At 37.6% G+C, this 17,171-nt stretch overlaps 2 protein-coding genes across 7 annotated transcripts in view; both read left to right on the top strand.

Moving 5' to 3' along the window:
- LOC134492863 (serine/threonine-protein phosphatase 4 regulatory subunit 1-like) overlaps window positions 1–9,333 on the top strand; it is a 49,725-nt gene extending 40,392 nt beyond the window's left edge. For all 5 annotated transcript variants that reach the window (XM_063297005.1, XM_063297009.1, XM_063297006.1 and 2 more), the window contains 4 exons: window positions 1,958–2,078; window positions 2,318–2,452; window positions 4,416–4,557; window positions 5,926–9,333. In XM_063297005.1, the coding sequence (XP_063153075.1) occupies window positions 1,958–2,078; window positions 2,318–2,452; window positions 4,416–4,557; window positions 5,926–6,080 (553 nt within the window). In that variant the 3' untranslated portion in view covers window positions 6,081–9,333. The remainder of the gene's footprint in view (window positions 1–1,957; window positions 2,079–2,317; window positions 2,453–4,415; window positions 4,558–5,925) is intronic.
- A 38-nt stretch (window positions 9,334–9,371) lies between these two features.
- On the top strand, window positions 9,372–16,718 carry ANKRD60 (ankyrin repeat domain 60). 2 transcript variants are annotated; one of them, XM_063297011.1, is made up of 4 exons: window positions 9,372–9,984; window positions 13,098–13,228; window positions 14,606–14,771; window positions 15,350–16,718. In XM_063297011.1, the coding sequence occupies exons 1-4, from the start codon at window positions 9,711–9,713 to the stop codon at window positions 15,616–15,618; spliced, it is 840 nt and encodes a 279-aa protein (XP_063153081.1). In that variant the 5' UTR covers window positions 9,372–9,710; the 3' UTR covers window positions 15,619–16,718. The 2 variants fall into 2 exon arrangements, 1 of the variants encoding a protein (XP_063153081.1); XR_010067530.1 differs by lacking the exons at window positions 9,372–9,984; window positions 14,606–14,771 and having other exon boundaries at window positions 13,143–13,228; window positions 15,350–15,436.
- The last annotated feature ends 453 nt before the right edge of the window (window positions 16,719–17,171 follow it).

Raw genomic sequence — 17,171 nt, forward strand, 5'->3', positions numbered from 1 at the left:
GAAGATGCCATGGAGATCTTGTTCCAGTGCCTAGAGACCCTTAGGGTCTGGATGGGAGAAAACAGGCTTCAGCTGAACCCAAGCAAGATGAAGTTGCTGTTTGCTCATTGTGGCCCTCAGTCAGCTCCAGTGGTGTCTGAAGGGAGTAGCACTGTCCCTGTGGGAGCAAGTGTGTGACTTGGGGGTCTTCCTGGACTCATAGCTATTGCTGGAGGTAGGTGGAGGCTATGCCCAGGAGGCTGTTTGCCCAGCTTTGGCTCACTTGCCAGTTCACCTCTGCCTAGAATAGGAGGACCTTGCTACAGTGACTTGTGCTCTCCTCACTACTTGCCTGGACTGCTGCAATGCACTTGACACTGGGTTGCCCTTGGAGACCATTGAGAAGCTGCAATTGCTCTAGAATGCAATGGCCTGCATGTTAGCATGCACTCAGCCCACTGATTCTATTACACTAATTTTCAGGCCCTGCATTGGTTGTCAGTAGCTTTCTAGATACAATTAAAAGTGCTGGCTTTACCTTCTGGACCACCCCAGCAACCAGATTCAACCCCCCCCCCCTCCAGTGTGTTTTTCAGGAGGTGTTGCTGGTAATGCCACATTTCCTAGAGTGTCTAGAGTGGGGTGGGGTGCCTGGAGGTATTCTGTTCTCATGATGGTCCCAGCCTTCTGGAATAGCCTCCCCACAAAGGCAAAATTGGCTCCATTGATAAGTCCACACTGAATTATTCTAGAGGCATTTGGATGTTAACAAGATGTTTCTAAGGATGTGTTGTTTTAGTTCATTGAGTTATTTGTATTTTACTCTGAACATTTAAATTGTTGCACTTTATTACTGTTAACTGCCAAGAGTCACAAGATGTGGCAGTATAAGAAATAACAACAAAAAACAACTCAATTTCCCCAAATTTTCTGCATTCTGTTGTAATGTAAGCAAAAATCAAAGAAACCAAAAATTATTTAATTCAGTTGTGTGAAACTAAACAAATGTGGAGTTTGCAATTGAAACAAGTATCCTTCTTACGTTTCGGTAAGTTTGGTGCTGATGTTTGTTTTTAACCAATTTTCTGTTGACTGCATGTGAATATTCCTATTTTGATGCAGCAAAATATTATAGTGTAACATGCCTGACATCTAGTGGCAGAACCTTGTAACTTTTTCTTTTAGTCAGTGTTGCACTGACATCTGTTGGTTTCTCAAATTACTGTAGTCAGTTACCTGGTAAATTTATTTATCAGCAGGGGGCCATATGGCACATGCATGCCCTTACATTTCTTCCAGCGGCAATAAATATATGTAGCTCAGCATTGGCATGTTCCATTGTTAAGAGTTGTTCAAACTTTGTTTTTGAGTTGCAGGTATTTCACTATAGAGAAAACCAGTGCAGGAATTTTGGAGAAATGAGGTTTCTTGGTTCACAGACAAGCAGTCAAGAGAGAAGGATATATGGCCTCTGCCAACTAACAAGCATCCTTTTCCCAAAACTCCTGTACTGATGATGATGCCTGGTAGGGTAATGAAACATTCACAACCCCCAAATCGAGCTGCAAGAACTCCAATAATGCATATGCTTTTATCGATATTTCATTAAAAGTGGATTCTTTTTATTATAGTTTTAGACTATTCAATTCAATAATGGCTATTTTTGGTAATTTACATATTAAAACCAAACTAGGTAGCATAAAAGTAAAACAACTCTGATAAGAGCAAAATAAAACCACCAGCAGCATGTAACAAAAATAAAAAATACAACCAGCAGTAAGGAAAAAATAGTGCAAGAACCTAAAGCATCTAAAAATGATTCCTTATGCAGAAAATATGGAGGATGTCACTTCCAAAGTGCTGAGTTCCTAATGATATTCTCTAAAAGTATTATTTTCCAGACTTGTGTGTATTTTCAGCGAGAAGCTAGAACGATTATGCAGTATTATACATAATTATTCCTCTTTTCTTTTTTTAGGCAGCTCATTTTGATACTTGAACTTTATAATCCCAATGATGTGTACGACCACTTAAGGCATATTGCACTAACGCTCTGTTCAGATAAAGTTTCTGAAGTCAGGTGGATCTCCTTCAAACTGGTAAATCACCACCCTTTGTCTTCATTTGTTCTACATGATACATTTATTTGGTTTAGCAAGTCTATTTTTAAATACTAGAAACCTATTTCTGTACTTTTTCTCTTCTCTGAATTTGATAACAGTCAAATTTATTTATAGTGATTCATGAAAAACAAATGTGTAAAGAGAATGCTGTGGGAATGGTATTTTGTCATTGTTGTCACTGCTTTTGCTTGATTCTTTCTCTGATATTTTTGCAGGCTGTAGCAATACTACAGAAGTTTTATGCATACAATGCAAACTCTCTGGGATTAAATTTCATTAATGAGTTGATCATGAGATTCCGCCATTGTTCCAAGTGGGTTGGGAGACAAGCATTTGCTTTCATCTGCCAGGTGACTCTGTTTCTTTTTTCTTTTTAATCTTTTGGTGCTGTGATGTGAGCAAAGAACAGAGCTATCTGATAGAGTTTTGATATTGAAGCTAATCAGGCCATAAATCCCCTGGGTGAGAAATTCGGCTTGAAATTTGAGGAGAGAATCTGTCACCTTAAGATTTGAAAGGTATCTCAAGAAAGAACTTGCTCTGGCTATCTAGGCCCAGGTGTATAACCAAGATGAGAACATAGTGATGAATAATTTTCTTCTGATGAAGTATTATAACAGATTCTGAACAGTTTGTATAGATACTTTCATCAAAAGCTGATGCTGTGCTAAGCTTAAGGCTGTGTTGACCATTTCATCATGGATGTGGATTATGTAATACATTAGAACAGTGAGATTATATTATTGGCACAGTATCATTTTCATACACTTCTGAGGTTATTTGCAGTACGTGAATATAAACAGGGACACGTTTTGATGAAGAGAGTGGATTTCCCCCCCCCCACTATATTTCTGTTCTCAGTGGCTTATTTTGAGAGGATTATTTTATATTTATTATTTGGAACAAAATTATATATAGTTTCTCTGTAGTGGCCGGGCACTTCATGGAAGGCTATTTTATCTTCTTAACTACTGTGATGACATTGGACACAGACAATAGCAGGCTGCATTACTGCTTATAAATGAACTGAAAGGAATCTGATGATTTCCTTTCTTTAGAGCATTGCAAGTTCTTCATGTATGTTATCTCATTCATAATCCTTACAGCCTTAGAAGGTTGATTATCACTACCATCACCATCTGAAAAAATGACATTTAGCTTATCTGTGGTCACCAAGTGATTTATTTTCTTTTTTTATAGTAATTGTATTAAAGATTATAATTACAACAGTAAAAACTAATACAAACTGAAAAAAAAGAATAAAAAGTAGAAGGTGCAGAAAAGGAAGAAAAAAAGGGAAAAATAGAGAAACAGAAAAGAAAGAAAAAATAAGAACATAGTAAAGAAATACGTAAAGAAGTGACTTCCTGCCTTCATCACAACAAGTATAAACAATTTAGTAACTTACCACCTTTTCTTAAAATACAACAAATGATCTCTTATAGTTCATGATATCTCTGATGCTTCTAGTTTCTCAATCTAAGCTCTTTTGCATTAATATCATGGGAACTGGATTTGATATATACTGTATGATCATGTGAATATCTGTTTGCAGAAAAGATAAAACTCAAAACTAACCTGTCTGAGCAAATTTAAGGAAGTCTTTGGTTCATTTTTCTATATCTAATTATTTTGTGCTTGATTGTACTATTAAGCATTACAGTTATAATCCATTTCCTCCATCTTGCTTGTGCAATATTAATGTTATTCAATGTTCAGTACAACTACCATGTTGTGCCATCTGTGAATGGAATGGACTAAGTTCTGCTTTTTAGGCTACTTTTAGAAGTTTGAGGATGCAAGAGAATTTGACTTGCAGTGTGCACATATTAAGAGTGCATAGATCAACAAAAGTTCTCTGCAAAGATCAGCAAGAAGTTAGCTATTTTGGACTTAATTGCTGAGCGAGTATCTTGCTGTTTTACATCTTTAGCACATCTAAAAAGTCCTGTTAGCATGTCTCAACAAGTAAGGCACTGTTAGAATCCCATGTAAAATCCATGTATTTACCCATATGTAGAATCTGTCTGACATGCTAGTTCTGAATAGACAGAGACAGACACGTATGTACGTAGCATATTATGACTTTCATATCTATGAACATTACCTTGGTCAGAGTTTTAAAATACTGATGTATTTTATTTTCATTAAAGGCAATGACTCATAAAAATGATTTTTTCCCTTTTGGCTGTGATAATAGTAGTAATTCATTTATTTGCAACCATAGGTTTTAGCAAAACTGATATAAAATTGCAACAATCCATATCAATTCTTCCCCTCTAAACAGTGCTTTTCCCTGTTTCCTGATTAAAGGCAGTAGTTGAAGAAGAATGCATGCCTGTGGACCAGTTTGTTGCATACCTGTTGCCCAGCCTTCTAAGCCTGGCTTCTGATCCTGTGCCAAATGTAAGGGTTTTGCTTGCCAAAGCATTGAGGCAGACATTATTGGAGAAAGGTATGTTTAGTCCTTTCACAGGCAAATGGATTTCAAATATAGTGAGTCCTGTCATTACATAATAGTTCTAATCTGCACTGGTTGTTTTGGTTTAAAAATATATAAGGCAGTGCAAAAATTAAGAACAAAATTAAAAGGATTGCAGAAATCGCAGATACTGCAACATTGCTGCCTTGCACTCTCCTCCTATTAAAAATTGATGGTTAAATGAGCTGGTTACTCATGTTGCTCGTTTCCTATTTCCTAAAAGGCCAAGTAGATGCCTGTGCCTTCTGCATACCGGGGAAAACAGCTCTTACTGTCCCCGCAAAACTGGTATCACTGACACGTTTCCTTGAAATGTGGAAGCTTAGAGTGGCTGAAGTGCCTCATAACCACTGAGAGAATTGTCATTCATAAGTTAGATTAATTCTTTTAAAACTGTCCAGGCCAATGGTATAAAACATTCTCTTTCTGAATTTTTACTAATTCTTTCTTCTGAAATTACTGTTCGTTAGATGACTTCTAGGTCCAGTATTAAGTGAAGTGAAAAGAAAGCCACATAAATAATTTTGTAGATCTCTATTATGCCCTAATATGAAGTGAGAAGAGGGTCTTTTTTCATAAAGTGGGTGATCCACTTTATTTGGTTACTCTTTCTAGCAACTCTGTGATTCCACTTTTGTGGTGGAACGATTCCAATTTAATATGGTGAATATTAATCTTTCCATTCTGCTATACACCTCAAAATAAAACAGCAATTAATCACTGCCAATATGTAAAGTTTGGGGGGAGGCGTTGGGGACACAGCCTACAAAAAGGGGGGCGGGGAAATTGCTGAGTGATATTTGTGTTTGTGGACTGTTCATAGAGTTTGCAGAATAACTTTTTAAGATCTTGACCTGTTTAAGTTTTCATCATTCTGAACAGTGTTAGTGTCTTCACCAAAGTTGGTCGTTTCAAGGCTCATCCTTAAGACCTGACCATTAGGAATGCATTAAATAGTATTGGACTACTAGATTCCCTCTACATGTTTCTCTCCACCCTTAAAATAAGTTTCTTCTTTTTGCTCCCTCACCTTTTTCCCATGCTTTAATATAAGTTAAGAAACTTTTGCTTAATTTGCCCGTTCCTTACAGCACAGTGTAATAACAAACTTATTTTGGCAGGCTTTAATAATCTGAACATCTCTGTGCTTTTCCTTGCTCTGTGCTTTTCCTTGTTTATTGGTATTTTAATTTTCCATTCCTTTTGTTTGCTGTATTTTTGCATTTTATTGTTTGTTTTTCATGGGCTTAAATCATCTTGAGATCCCATCTGAATTTTTAAAAATGGGATGAATGAATAGTTTTGTACTGAACAATATTCTCATTCATACTAATTTCTTAGCGTATTTTAGAAGTGTTGGGAATCCTCATCTGGAAGCTGTTGAAGAGACTGTTCTGGTTCTTCAAGCAGACAGGGACCAAGATGTTTCCTTTTTTGCCACCATCAAACCAAAACTCAGTAACATGCATATCACTTTACTTGAAAAACAAAATTAACTTTTTTTGCATATGTAGTCTATGAAATTATTATTCGGCTAACAGATTCCTGCTGTGACTACTAACTAATTTGGTGGAAGAGGACTTTATCAAGCAAATGATGCAATGCATGAGAAAAGGGCTTGTTTTAATTCTGGTATTGATGCAAGAAACATGTCCTTTTGTCTACAGACTATCTTGATATCGGATACTTGTTTTATTATACTTTTTGTATACATACTTTCTTTCATGAATGTGAGGAGTAATGTTTATCTCTGCAAAACATCCAGTTGTATGTTCATGTGATTATGTGAGCTTGTACATATTTGCAACTTAAACATCATTCCAGAAAATAAGAATACGCCTTTCTAAACACAGTTACAAAGAAGACAATGATTGACTTGACTAAAATTCAGAGCATTGTTGGTGAACATGAAATATGTGGGCCTCTTGCTTATTTCGTTGTTAATTGAACCATAGGGATCCCATTTTATTGTATTAAATTATTTAAAGTATAAAAATGTGCTTCTGAGAGTTGGTAAAGAATTCAGAAAATGAATGTGTAACTTGGAAAAAAGCTAAAGCAAAAATACAAATTAATTTTGCTTTCCTCTAAGGTAGACGGTGATGGCAAACAGTTTCATGAATGTTAGCTGAGTGTGGGAAATTAAATGAACTATTCTTTGTCCTTGCTATTCACTTCTACGTTTGGCTGGTGCTGGTATGTCTACTGATAGAAAAAGCTGTTTTCAAATGGCTACATCTGAAGGAATTCTTACATATTTGTTGGGTATATTTTGTAGTAACTGGTTTGCAGCTTGAGTCCATAAACTCTTAGCCTTCAGTACAGGAATACGGCTGAAATGTTTTGGGGATTTTCTCAACGTTTGCCATACTCTGAGGAGAAAGTAAATAAGGATATGAATTACCAAAAGTTCATAGTTCTGAGAATTGACTATCTGTGCTGGGGGTAATGAGAATTGTTCTTTTTCTACACACCAATGGCAAGTTCAGTATGAAGTGTTCTGTCTAGCCATCTATATAGCCTTTGGATTTCACGTAGCTCCCCTAACTACACATTCCATAAGCAGCTGTTTCTGAAGATTGGGAGACCTTCTAAAACACCTTTCCATGTAGTGCCGAGGCAAATCTCCTGGTCTCCCTATGTGCATACGGAGTCATACCTTGATCCCTAATCTTTCAGTGTATTGCTGAAAGTTACGAGCAGAGTAAAATAATACAGTTTTTCTTATTGCTTTGGACAAGATAAAAATAAAAAGAAATATGGATGGGAAAAATAGGAAAGGGAAATGATAGAGGTAGATCAATGTTACCTTGATTTTATATTGTTAAGATACAGCAATGCACGCAAGAGCCTTGGGAAAAAAATGAAACTCCGTCTAGTGAGAGCCGCTAGACATAACATTCCCAGTTCAGAGATTATACCAGCGAGTTCCCTAACTCTAGATGGATATGAACATTTAACCTATAAAAAGGACATTATGCACCATTGTAAGAACTAACAAAAAAACCTCTCTTACTGCATGATTTCTTTGGCGGAACAAAAATATATATATGACATAGGCACCCCCTAGGAATCATTCACAGAAATAAATGATCGTTGCTTGAGTTCATGGTTTTTTAGTTGTGAAACAATATTCTTTTCAAGATTTTCTTAAATTGTGTATTGGTACAGAGATGAGGTTTTTAAATACAGAAAACCTTGTAAGGAAGGCTTTAATTTTGGATAAACGTAGTGGGATCTGTTTTAAAAAATCTATAAAACTTGCTTTAAAGAAACAGAGCTTATTTGTTACAAGCCTGGTTATTTAGCTAATATCTTAAATGTCCGTGTTGCAATACGTAGTTGTCCTGTCTGAATTGTCAGTTTGTATCCTTTTTTTTAAATTTTAAAAATGGTTTAATTTATTAGAATTGCCTAACACATTTTGGACATAATGCTATGAAAGATTGTGCTCCAGGTCGCAAAACGGTGTTTAGATTTTATAATAATATTATTTACTTTGCAAGTTTCTAAAATGTTTTTTGGAAGTCTAAAAACATGTCCTTGCTATTTCACTATAAAATGTGTAAACTAAATTCTGCAAGCTGATCTTATATTTAAGTGTTTGAATAAGTTTTAAACAAAATGCCTCTTCAATGCAAATGAATTTTTATGACTGCAGTTACTCTGCAGTGAGTTCTTTTGTAGTTTTAGTATCTTTTTCTAATGCTAGTATCATACAAATATTTTAATAGTTAAGAATTTTCTAAAAGTGTTCAATTTTTGCTTTGTAAAAAGTTAATTTTTTCATCACCGATTTTTTGAGTGCATATAGAAATGTCTGAAAAGAACTGTATATAGTCTGCTGTTTAGACATTAAGATCATTCAGTTTGATGGCCATGTTGATTTTTGATTAGTATTATTTCCTACACTGTCCAACTAAATGTCAAAATCTTCTATGTGTCTGAGGAAGTTGATGTAGTTTTCATTAAAATATTGTTTAATTAGCATTATTTATGCATGAGTAAATTGCTGAATAATTTTACTGAAATGACAAATCAAACCTTTCATTAATAATTAGCACCTTTTCCTAAATCTGGGGTGTGTGTGGTTTTCTATTTACTTTTTAAACATTTTTGTTGTTGTTAAAAATTTTGTAACATGTTTTCAAACTCTATAGTTGCGCGCACTAGAGGAAGGAAAATTCTGGACAGTTCAACTTGCTCTGGTTCCCCATATCTATATCCACATTTTTGCATTCAGTTTATTAGCAGTGGGTTTAAGTTACGAAGAACTGCACTAATACATTTCACGGTGGCTGTTAGACACACTGCAAAATCACCACTGAGATGTGTGCAGTAGTCTTAAACTGTTTCCCTGTAATAAAATGTGCATGACTGGGCAATGGCACCTTATAGGTCACTCTGGGTGAAAAAAAAAACATGCAGTGGAGACTCGAATAGGATAGTCACATGCTCTTTTTCAAATTATGTAAACATAATTAAACCTCACAGTGAGTTCAAGCTGATAAATAGTCACCTCTTCTTAAAGAAGCTGCAAGGATTTCATTTTGAAATCAAACCTGGTGTTAATCTGCTGCAATATAGTTACAACTTTAGTTGCAATTCTGCTGTAATAGTTAAATCTGTAAAGAATGGTGTTTAGAATCCAAATAGTTGGAGAGTCTGGATGTGCCACTGATTTTGTAAGAACCTGTGTAACTTTCTATTCTTATTTATATCAATAAATTTCATCACTGTTTTATCAAACTCTTTATTAATTTATTGAATGTTCTGTGCTACTGCAGATTCTTTTCAGCCATCTAATAGCATGTGAACAGTACAGCATTAATCAACATTTCATTTATTCCTACAAGGTGCTGCATCATGACGAAATCGGACTTGAGCTTGATTCTCTTGGGACTCTATCAGCTTACTGGGGTTTGAGTTATACATTTGTTTTACCTATGATTGCTGTAAGAAGGTTGATCCCTCAGCTGGCAGTTTCCAAAGGTGTGTCCTAGCTGCAACATGACATCACACTGGCTATGTCCTAGTGACTTGCCTGCCAGGCATTGTTCTGTCATGACAACATTGGTCTTAGGTGTTTAGATGGGAAGAATCTAGTGCGCAGCCTTGTTCATAAAATGCAAAGCAAAAGAAAGCAGCGATCCAGCTCAAATCCCCACACCAAAACAGGAACCTGTTCTCATATATCATGGCAGCGACCATTGCGTTTAGGGGAGCTTGTATCCCCACAATCACGGCTTCCCAATATGAAATTACAAATAATTGAATCTGAAGAACTCTTCCTGTTGCCTGAATGTCATCGGGACTTAACTGTCAGGAGCCTGAAGAGCCGACTTGAGCTTTTTGTTGGGATCCCAGTGAATTTCCAGCGTATCCAGTATCTGGATGAAGGTGAACCCTCTTTCCTATGTGGCAGCTATGTCCTACTTAACAAAATGTCATAGTCCTTCTTGTATCCAACTAACTGAGTTGAGAGTTTGCTTCTGAATATGATCAGTTTCAAGGGCTATTGGTCAAAAGTGTTGATTCATATGATAAAAATATATAGCTATAATATGTAGCTATATTACATCACAGAAGGCCCGGTATGGATATACTTAAAAAACCTGTATGAAGGTAGTCCACGTTCTGTGCTAATGAGATCTGGGTTCAGTGTTTAGTCATTTTATTTAGACAGAAATGTATATTTCCTGGTTAATCTGTGTTAATCTAGTTAATTACTCAAGGCAGCTCATTACCTAGTTGGGTAATGAAACATCTGCAAGCAAACAACCAAGCTCAGAGAGCACCAAGGACTCCACAGCTCACGGTAATTGTATTTTTGAACACAGTATTATTGGTATGTAGTGATTTAGACATACCAGGACTAGGAGACCAAGCCTTGCCAATGTACTTGATTGAGTAACCTAGGGCCAGTTACTGTCTTTGAATCCAATTTATCTTACAGGATTGTCATGCCAATGTGCACTGGCATGAGAAATGTGGATAGAATAATGCAAAACAAATAGTGCCATTTTTTTAAAGTGACCTTTGCATTAAAATAAATACCTTAAAAACAATCCCAAGGCAAATCAGGGGTCAGACTAGTTTTCAATCACATCCTATATCAAAATGTAATCAACTTCTCTTTGTCTATTTCATCAATCAGTGTTTCCATAAATCCAAAATAAAAACATGTTCAAGGAGTGAGAAGTTTCAAGGGGGAATTTATTCACCGTCTATCAGCAATACTTCTAACTCTTTCGGTGTCCAAGGGCTGCCAGTCATCTTTCAGGGTGGGCTTTGGAGGACTACCCTAAAAGTAGTGGAGGAGGAAAAGAAGCTCACAGATGGAAAGATCTTTCTTTAAAAATGCGCTACTACTTGTTTAAAACCGCCCAGAGTCCCCCACTGGGGGAGAGGGGCGGTAATATAAAACAAACAAAAGGCAAAGGCAAATCCCCACCACTGTCCTTTATCCTCCTTCACTAGTCCTTATATTGTCCTCCCTTCCCATTCAGTTTCCTAGGTTTAATCTATTTCAAAATAATATTTTATTGCCAGTCTACAAATGTCCTCATTTTCTAAATCCCTGGGCTGCTTTTCAGCGAGAAAACCCTTTGCTCTTATTTGTATAAGACTTCAGTTTTCTGATGAAACCTGTTTTTTTTCCTTCTTTTTTTCCCCTTTAATGCTTTGATTGAAATTGCTCATTCACTATGTTGGTGTTGATTTTACCTTTGGTATGCATTCTAGTTGAGTTGCATTCCAATTAAGTTTCTGTTACTGTAGTTTTGATTTTTCTTTTCAACTTGCTTTTCAGCATTCTTTTTATTCTGGTGTTTATTCTTGATCAAATGTGATTTGTGTTACAGTGTCCTTAGAAAAATAAGTGTAATTTATACACTTCTATATACATTGTATACCAGTGTTGTGGCCTATATTTACTGTCCATATTTGGGACAGTTCAGAACATGCTTATCCACATACTCTAATGTCATGGATGGGCAAACTGTTGCCCTGCAGAGTTTGCTGCACTTCAGCTACTAGTGAACCTGGTCAGTGAATTGTCCAGCAACTCTTGAAAGATAATAGGTGGTCCATTGTCCTAAGGATGACTTAACCTGAATCAAATGCTCTCAATTTCCTGTCAGTATCCTCCCATGGTTCTTTATTAAATGCTGCTCCCATCATTTTCTTGATGTTAAACAGCAGTCTGGCTCTGTTCTGTTCCAAGTGGCACCTGGATCCTTTTATACAGGTTGGCTTGTCCTGATGTCTCCGCTCAGTCTGATGAATGCTTCCTACATTGCTTTCTCGTTTATGCACTGTGTTTCCTCAAGTTACCTGCCCAACTTGTCTTATATGTGGAACAGGCAATATATCAAATAACACTGCCTTGGATTGCCTAGTGCTCAGTTTTCTACCTAACACTGATTTCCTGAACCTCACAGTATGGGAGAAAATCATGGCTGCTGGCTTGATCCAGCATGGTGTACAGGCCACCTAGGGAATGCACAATATCTACAACTTTTGCACCAGACCAGTGGTTCGTCAGCAGTCTGTATGTCGCAAACCCAGCTGTGTAAAGGTAAAATTAAGCTTGCCCACCTCATCAAGATACATTCTCTGTGTAAAATGATAACTATCCACTTTTGAAGAATTAGCTCCCTTCTATGAGTTGCTTCTATTTTAGAATGATGTCCTCCTTCCTAAGATTCTCAGTTTCCCCTAATACATGGGAAAACATAACCCTAAGAGTTGGGTGGTGCATCTATTAATCTCTCAGCTTCTTAAGATCAACTGTTTTCTAAGATTCAAGAGTTACACCAAGGTCATAAACATGATTTCTGGCCAGCAGGACAGTAGTCTTATCTGTAACACACTTTGCCTCTCCTTTGATAGGTTGTAACCCCGTCAACTTTCCAATTTCATGATTGTTTTAAATTGTATTTATTTATCTAGAAAGCTAAATTACTGTCAGATGAGGGGGGGCAGACTTGACTATTCTGGCTACCTCACCACTTTCTGTTTATCCTGACCTTTGGACTGGAAGGCCCTTTGATTATGGAACTGGGTTCTTTTACAAATTCACCTTCCTCTTAGACACTTCTCAAACTTCCTTACTGAAACTATGCATATAGTTCTTTGTTTTCTTATTTGCTTTGCTGGATTATGAATCCTCTGGAAGTGGCAGGGAAGCCCAGATTTGGAACAGGATGTTGTCTCATCCATACTCCACATAAGCAAAAGAAATACGTTCTGAATCTCTGCACTTCAAAAGTCGGGTTTTGGCTGAATTTGATGCAACTGGTGGATACTTTGTGCAAGCCTTAATACATTGCAGAAAATTACTTCTACATGTAAGGGCAGAGGCAAATCACACACACTTCAAGAATTCCAAAGTTAAAAACAACTTTTTGAAATCACAGTGATCTTGCCAGTGGCCAAGAAAAGATCTCATGGTCTTTCTATCTTGGACATCCTCTTTCTCCAAACCTACTGTTTTCAGTTTGCTTCTACAGTGGATCTTGTTGATGAGTCTACTCTGAGGAGAAATGAAATTGTCCCTGGAGGAACTCTTACTATGCGAATCTGGGCAGAAGATTCTTGGGGACATTTGGTGGCTGCAGCTACAAGTGGAAAGATCAAAAAGGTTAGTCTGAATGCTTTTAGAAGCACCAGATACTATTCTACTATAGAAACTGACATGGCTGATTTTTGAAGGGCCTGCTGTGAGGCAAGGAATGTTCCAATAGTAAAAGAGAAGCAGCTAATTTGCGCAAAAGTTCAGTAGCCTCCTGAATGAAAAACTAGGGTTCCCACTACCTTTGTCGCTCTTGAATATGTTTTGCATAAATGTTGAACCATGTCATAAAAAGAGGACATTTACCCACTTACATAGGGGTGCATTACCCCTAGTTTTGTTGTTGTTTATTCATTTAGTCGCTCCCGACTCTTCGTGACTTCATGGACCAGCCCACGCCAGAGCTTCCTGTCGGTCGTCAACACCCCCAGCTCCCCCAGGGACGAGTCCGTCACCTCTAGAATATCATCCATCCACCTTGCCCTTGGTCGGCCCCTCTTCCTTTTGCCCTCTGCTCTCCCTAGCACCAGCACCTTCTCCAGGGTGTCCTGTCTTCATTACCCCTAGTACATAGGGGTAATAGGTCTACCCCTATTACAATCTACTTTGTACAATCTACTTTTTTGTTCTTTTAGTGGAATACTAGAATCCATTAACTCAGGCAGACCTGGCTGATCTTGTCTGGATTCAGACGCTAAGAAATGGGTTGGTAGTTGGTGGAATGGGTTGGTGGTTGGATTGGCAATTATCCAAAGGAGGCAATGGCAAATCATTTCTGTGCTATTGCCAAGAAAACTATGAATTCCATGTAGTCCCCAGGAGTTGAGAGCTCAACTTGAGTGTGTGTTTAGCTTTTATTGTAAAAAGAAAACGAACTGTAGCCTGAGAAAATGAATGAATGCTGAGCCAGGTAATTTGTTTTGAATACCAAGTCTTTTAATCCTCTACACAAACTCCAGTCGTGCTTTTCACCAGTTTTATTTATTTCAGCAGTATAATTTAGGTTGCCACAGTAAACCTTGTTATTTTTCTTCTTCGAAAACTTGCATTCAGAAATCTTGGTTAATTGTGGATCTGAATGCTCACACCTGCATAACAGACATAGTTTAAAACTAGCAGCAGAATTCAAAACTGTGAGGTGTTAAGTGGAATCTTGGCCAGGCCAGGCCAGGCCCCCTCAGAGATCCAAAGAGCTCTGGCTATTTCAAGGTTTTGAGACCCCTAGAAATAGAAACAAAAGGCACCAAAACAAAGGTAATCTGAAAATTTTGCTTGACCTCAGAAAATAAATCAGGATTAGATCTGGTGAGTACTTAAATAAGAGATCACAAAAAATCCCACAACTGTAAATAGACAGGGAACATGGGGCTCATTTACAGCATGCATTAGGTTTCCTCTGCCTGCATTTCAGGACTGAGCCAATAACATTTGCATCTTCATTGCCAGTTGCAGTCTTTAGGAACTACACAGACTTCCACATTCAGGACTGCAAACTCAGATCTAATGACAGAAGAAAAGAGGAATGACTGGTTAGCGTATCGAGCATTTGTGGCTTTATTTATTACTGCTCACAGAGGCTACTCGAAGGCAGTGGAATTTCTGCTCAAACATGGTAGTATACCAAGTTCTGAAAGGACTCCCATAATGGTTTATGCTGATATTTTCCCTACTGCAGGAATTCTGCTAAGTCAAAGTTGGCTTAAGACAGCTTATGCCTAGAGCAATCACTCCTGTTCAAAACTGGGCTGTTCAGGGAAGAATATCTCTCACTGATTTTCATTCTTCTTTTTTCAAGTTTGGGACTTCTAAGAATGGCACCTTCTAAAATTCCTGTGTCCAAAAGGGCTTTGGGCCTTTTCCTTTCCCAAACCAGCTCCTCCTCCCTCCTGGCCTTATGGCAAATCAGTTCTGTCTGTAGCTGATTCAGCCTCTCTTCCCTAAGCCCAGGACTGTGCACAGAATGATGAGGGTATACTGACCCATTTTTGCCGACCCATTTTTGTGGGAATTTAAGGATGAAACAGGCAACTTAAATTTCTGCTTAAGAGAAAATAAATTCTAGCTCAGGCTGTTCCTTGTGAGAAATTTCTCACTGGAGGATAAGAGATTGCTGTCCCTCATTGCATTTTTTGTTTTGTTTAAAAAATGTTAAATACTGAATCCCAGGACATCTCTTTTTCTCCTTTCTAGGTGCTGATCTGAAACTTAAAACCCCACTGGGTAGGACAGCCCTCCATGTTGCTGTCACTTCAGGCCACACAGAATGTATCAATATTCTCCTTGACTATGGGGCCAAGGTCAGTGATGAGGATAATGAAGGACACAATGCTATTCAGCTGGCCCGCCTGTGGAAACAGAGAGAGTGTGAAAGGAGGCTTTTCCGGCACCAGTGGATGATGCGATCAGGTAGAACTGGCCAACGCCAAAGCATCAAAACGAAGCTGGAAGTCAACATTTAATTGCACAACTGGGATGATGGATTAAGAACACTTTCCCATGTAACCCTTTTCTTCAGAAATGTGTGCTATATTGAAATACAGTATTTTATTTCTCCACAGAGGAGCTACACAGCTGTAAAAGAGATGGTTGTATTAGTGATATAAAGCCTTAAAACTCCTCTTTAGTTACTAGTGTCAGGCATGTGCACCTCACATGGAAGACTGAACAACAGTGTTTTGGGGAAATCCTGCTGCTTCTATCTTGTTTATCCCAACCACCACCACCTATGGGGTAGATCAGGCTGAGAGAGAGAGAACAGCCCAAAGTCACCCGGTGAGCTTTCATGATAGATGTGAGCTAGAACTAAGGTCTCCACAGTTCTAGTTCAATCCCTTAATCTCCATACTATACTGACTATCTTACCTCTCCTGATGTAGTTCCAGTACATCTAGAAGGCACCTGATTGGAAAGGCTATGCTAAGCTGTGTAGGAAATAATGTGTTGGGTCAATCCTACCCAACTTTGTGCTCAGATCACTGAGTTAACAACCCCCAGAATTCCTACAGAGGTCTAGTTCCAGTATACATTATGGGGTCACTGGATTGAAGAAGTCTGAGTTAAATGGTGCAAAGTTTATTGTTCCACAGTAGATGTTAAGATACATTAAAAATTATTTTGAGAAAGTGAATCTTCATTCTCTTTTTGCCATTACCTTTCTCTTTTCCCCTGTCTGTTACAAACAGTCTGTGTTGCAATTACAGATTAATTTGGAAAGGACATTTTCAAATGTCAGGATTTGCATGTGGAAATACATGATTCAGTCCCAACATTTCAATTTCATATGTCTCAACCTCTGTTTCCTGCAACAGGGACTTAGGTTTTAACATCAGGGTACTAGACCTAAGACTACTGAGCGTTCAATACTAAGATTATGAATTTTCATCTTGTGTTGAAAACCACGGCTATACTGTATGTAAGTGGTTACACTTGTATATCAACCCATGTGTAAGTAAACCTATATAACTGAGTTGGGATGTCTTTTTCTGAGTGAGTGTGTATGCTGTAAATTTTCTTGACTTTGGTGGAAATGAAACAAACTAACTGCACATTTGCCACCCATGTGAAGCATTTAATTGTTTACTTTCTGGTAAGAATTCATATTATCTCTCCTCTTTGCAGTAGTTTGTTACAGATTCCAATATTAACAATATTGAGGGAGATATACAACAGACCCCAACTTTGCTTGTCCTTAGGAAAGCCATTAAGACCTGACTTTTTCTCGAGATGTTTGCATCCAGTTGAGTGAAGTCCCCTTTCTGGTTGTTTAATTCATGTTTACTTACCATTTTACATTTTATATATTGGGAGTTTTTAAAATTTTTTATGGTTATTTTTTCTAGTTTATTTTTTTGTTTTTGTTGTATGCTGCCCAGAGTTCATTGTATGCTGGAGTCTATTGTTTGAGTTGGGTGGCCTTACAAATCCAATAAATAAGGAAATAACTATTTCCTTACCTCTATTCCCTAGTAGTACAGGGGAGTGGGGAGGAAAAATTTTCCAACTTTTTTAGTAC

This window comes from Candoia aspera, chromosome 3, assembly GCF_035149785.1.
Source record: "Candoia aspera isolate rCanAsp1 chromosome 3, rCanAsp1.hap2, whole genome shotgun sequence".
NCBI classification, from domain to species: Eukaryota; Metazoa; Chordata; class Lepidosauria; order Squamata; family Boidae; genus Candoia; species Candoia aspera.

Coding starts and splice junctions, on each gene's coding strand:
- ANKRD60 (XM_063297011.1), top strand. CDS start 9,711: ATGCAAAGCAAAAGAAAGCAGCGATCCAGCTCAAATCCCCACACCAAA. Junction 9,985..13,097: donor TATCCAGTATCTGGATGAAG/GTGAACCCTCTT, acceptor TTGCTTCTACAG/TGGATCTTGTTGATGAGTCT. Junction 13,229..14,605: donor CAAGTGGAAAGATCAAAAAG/GTTAGTCTGAAT, acceptor CTTCATTGCCAG/TTGCAGTCTTTAGGAACTAC.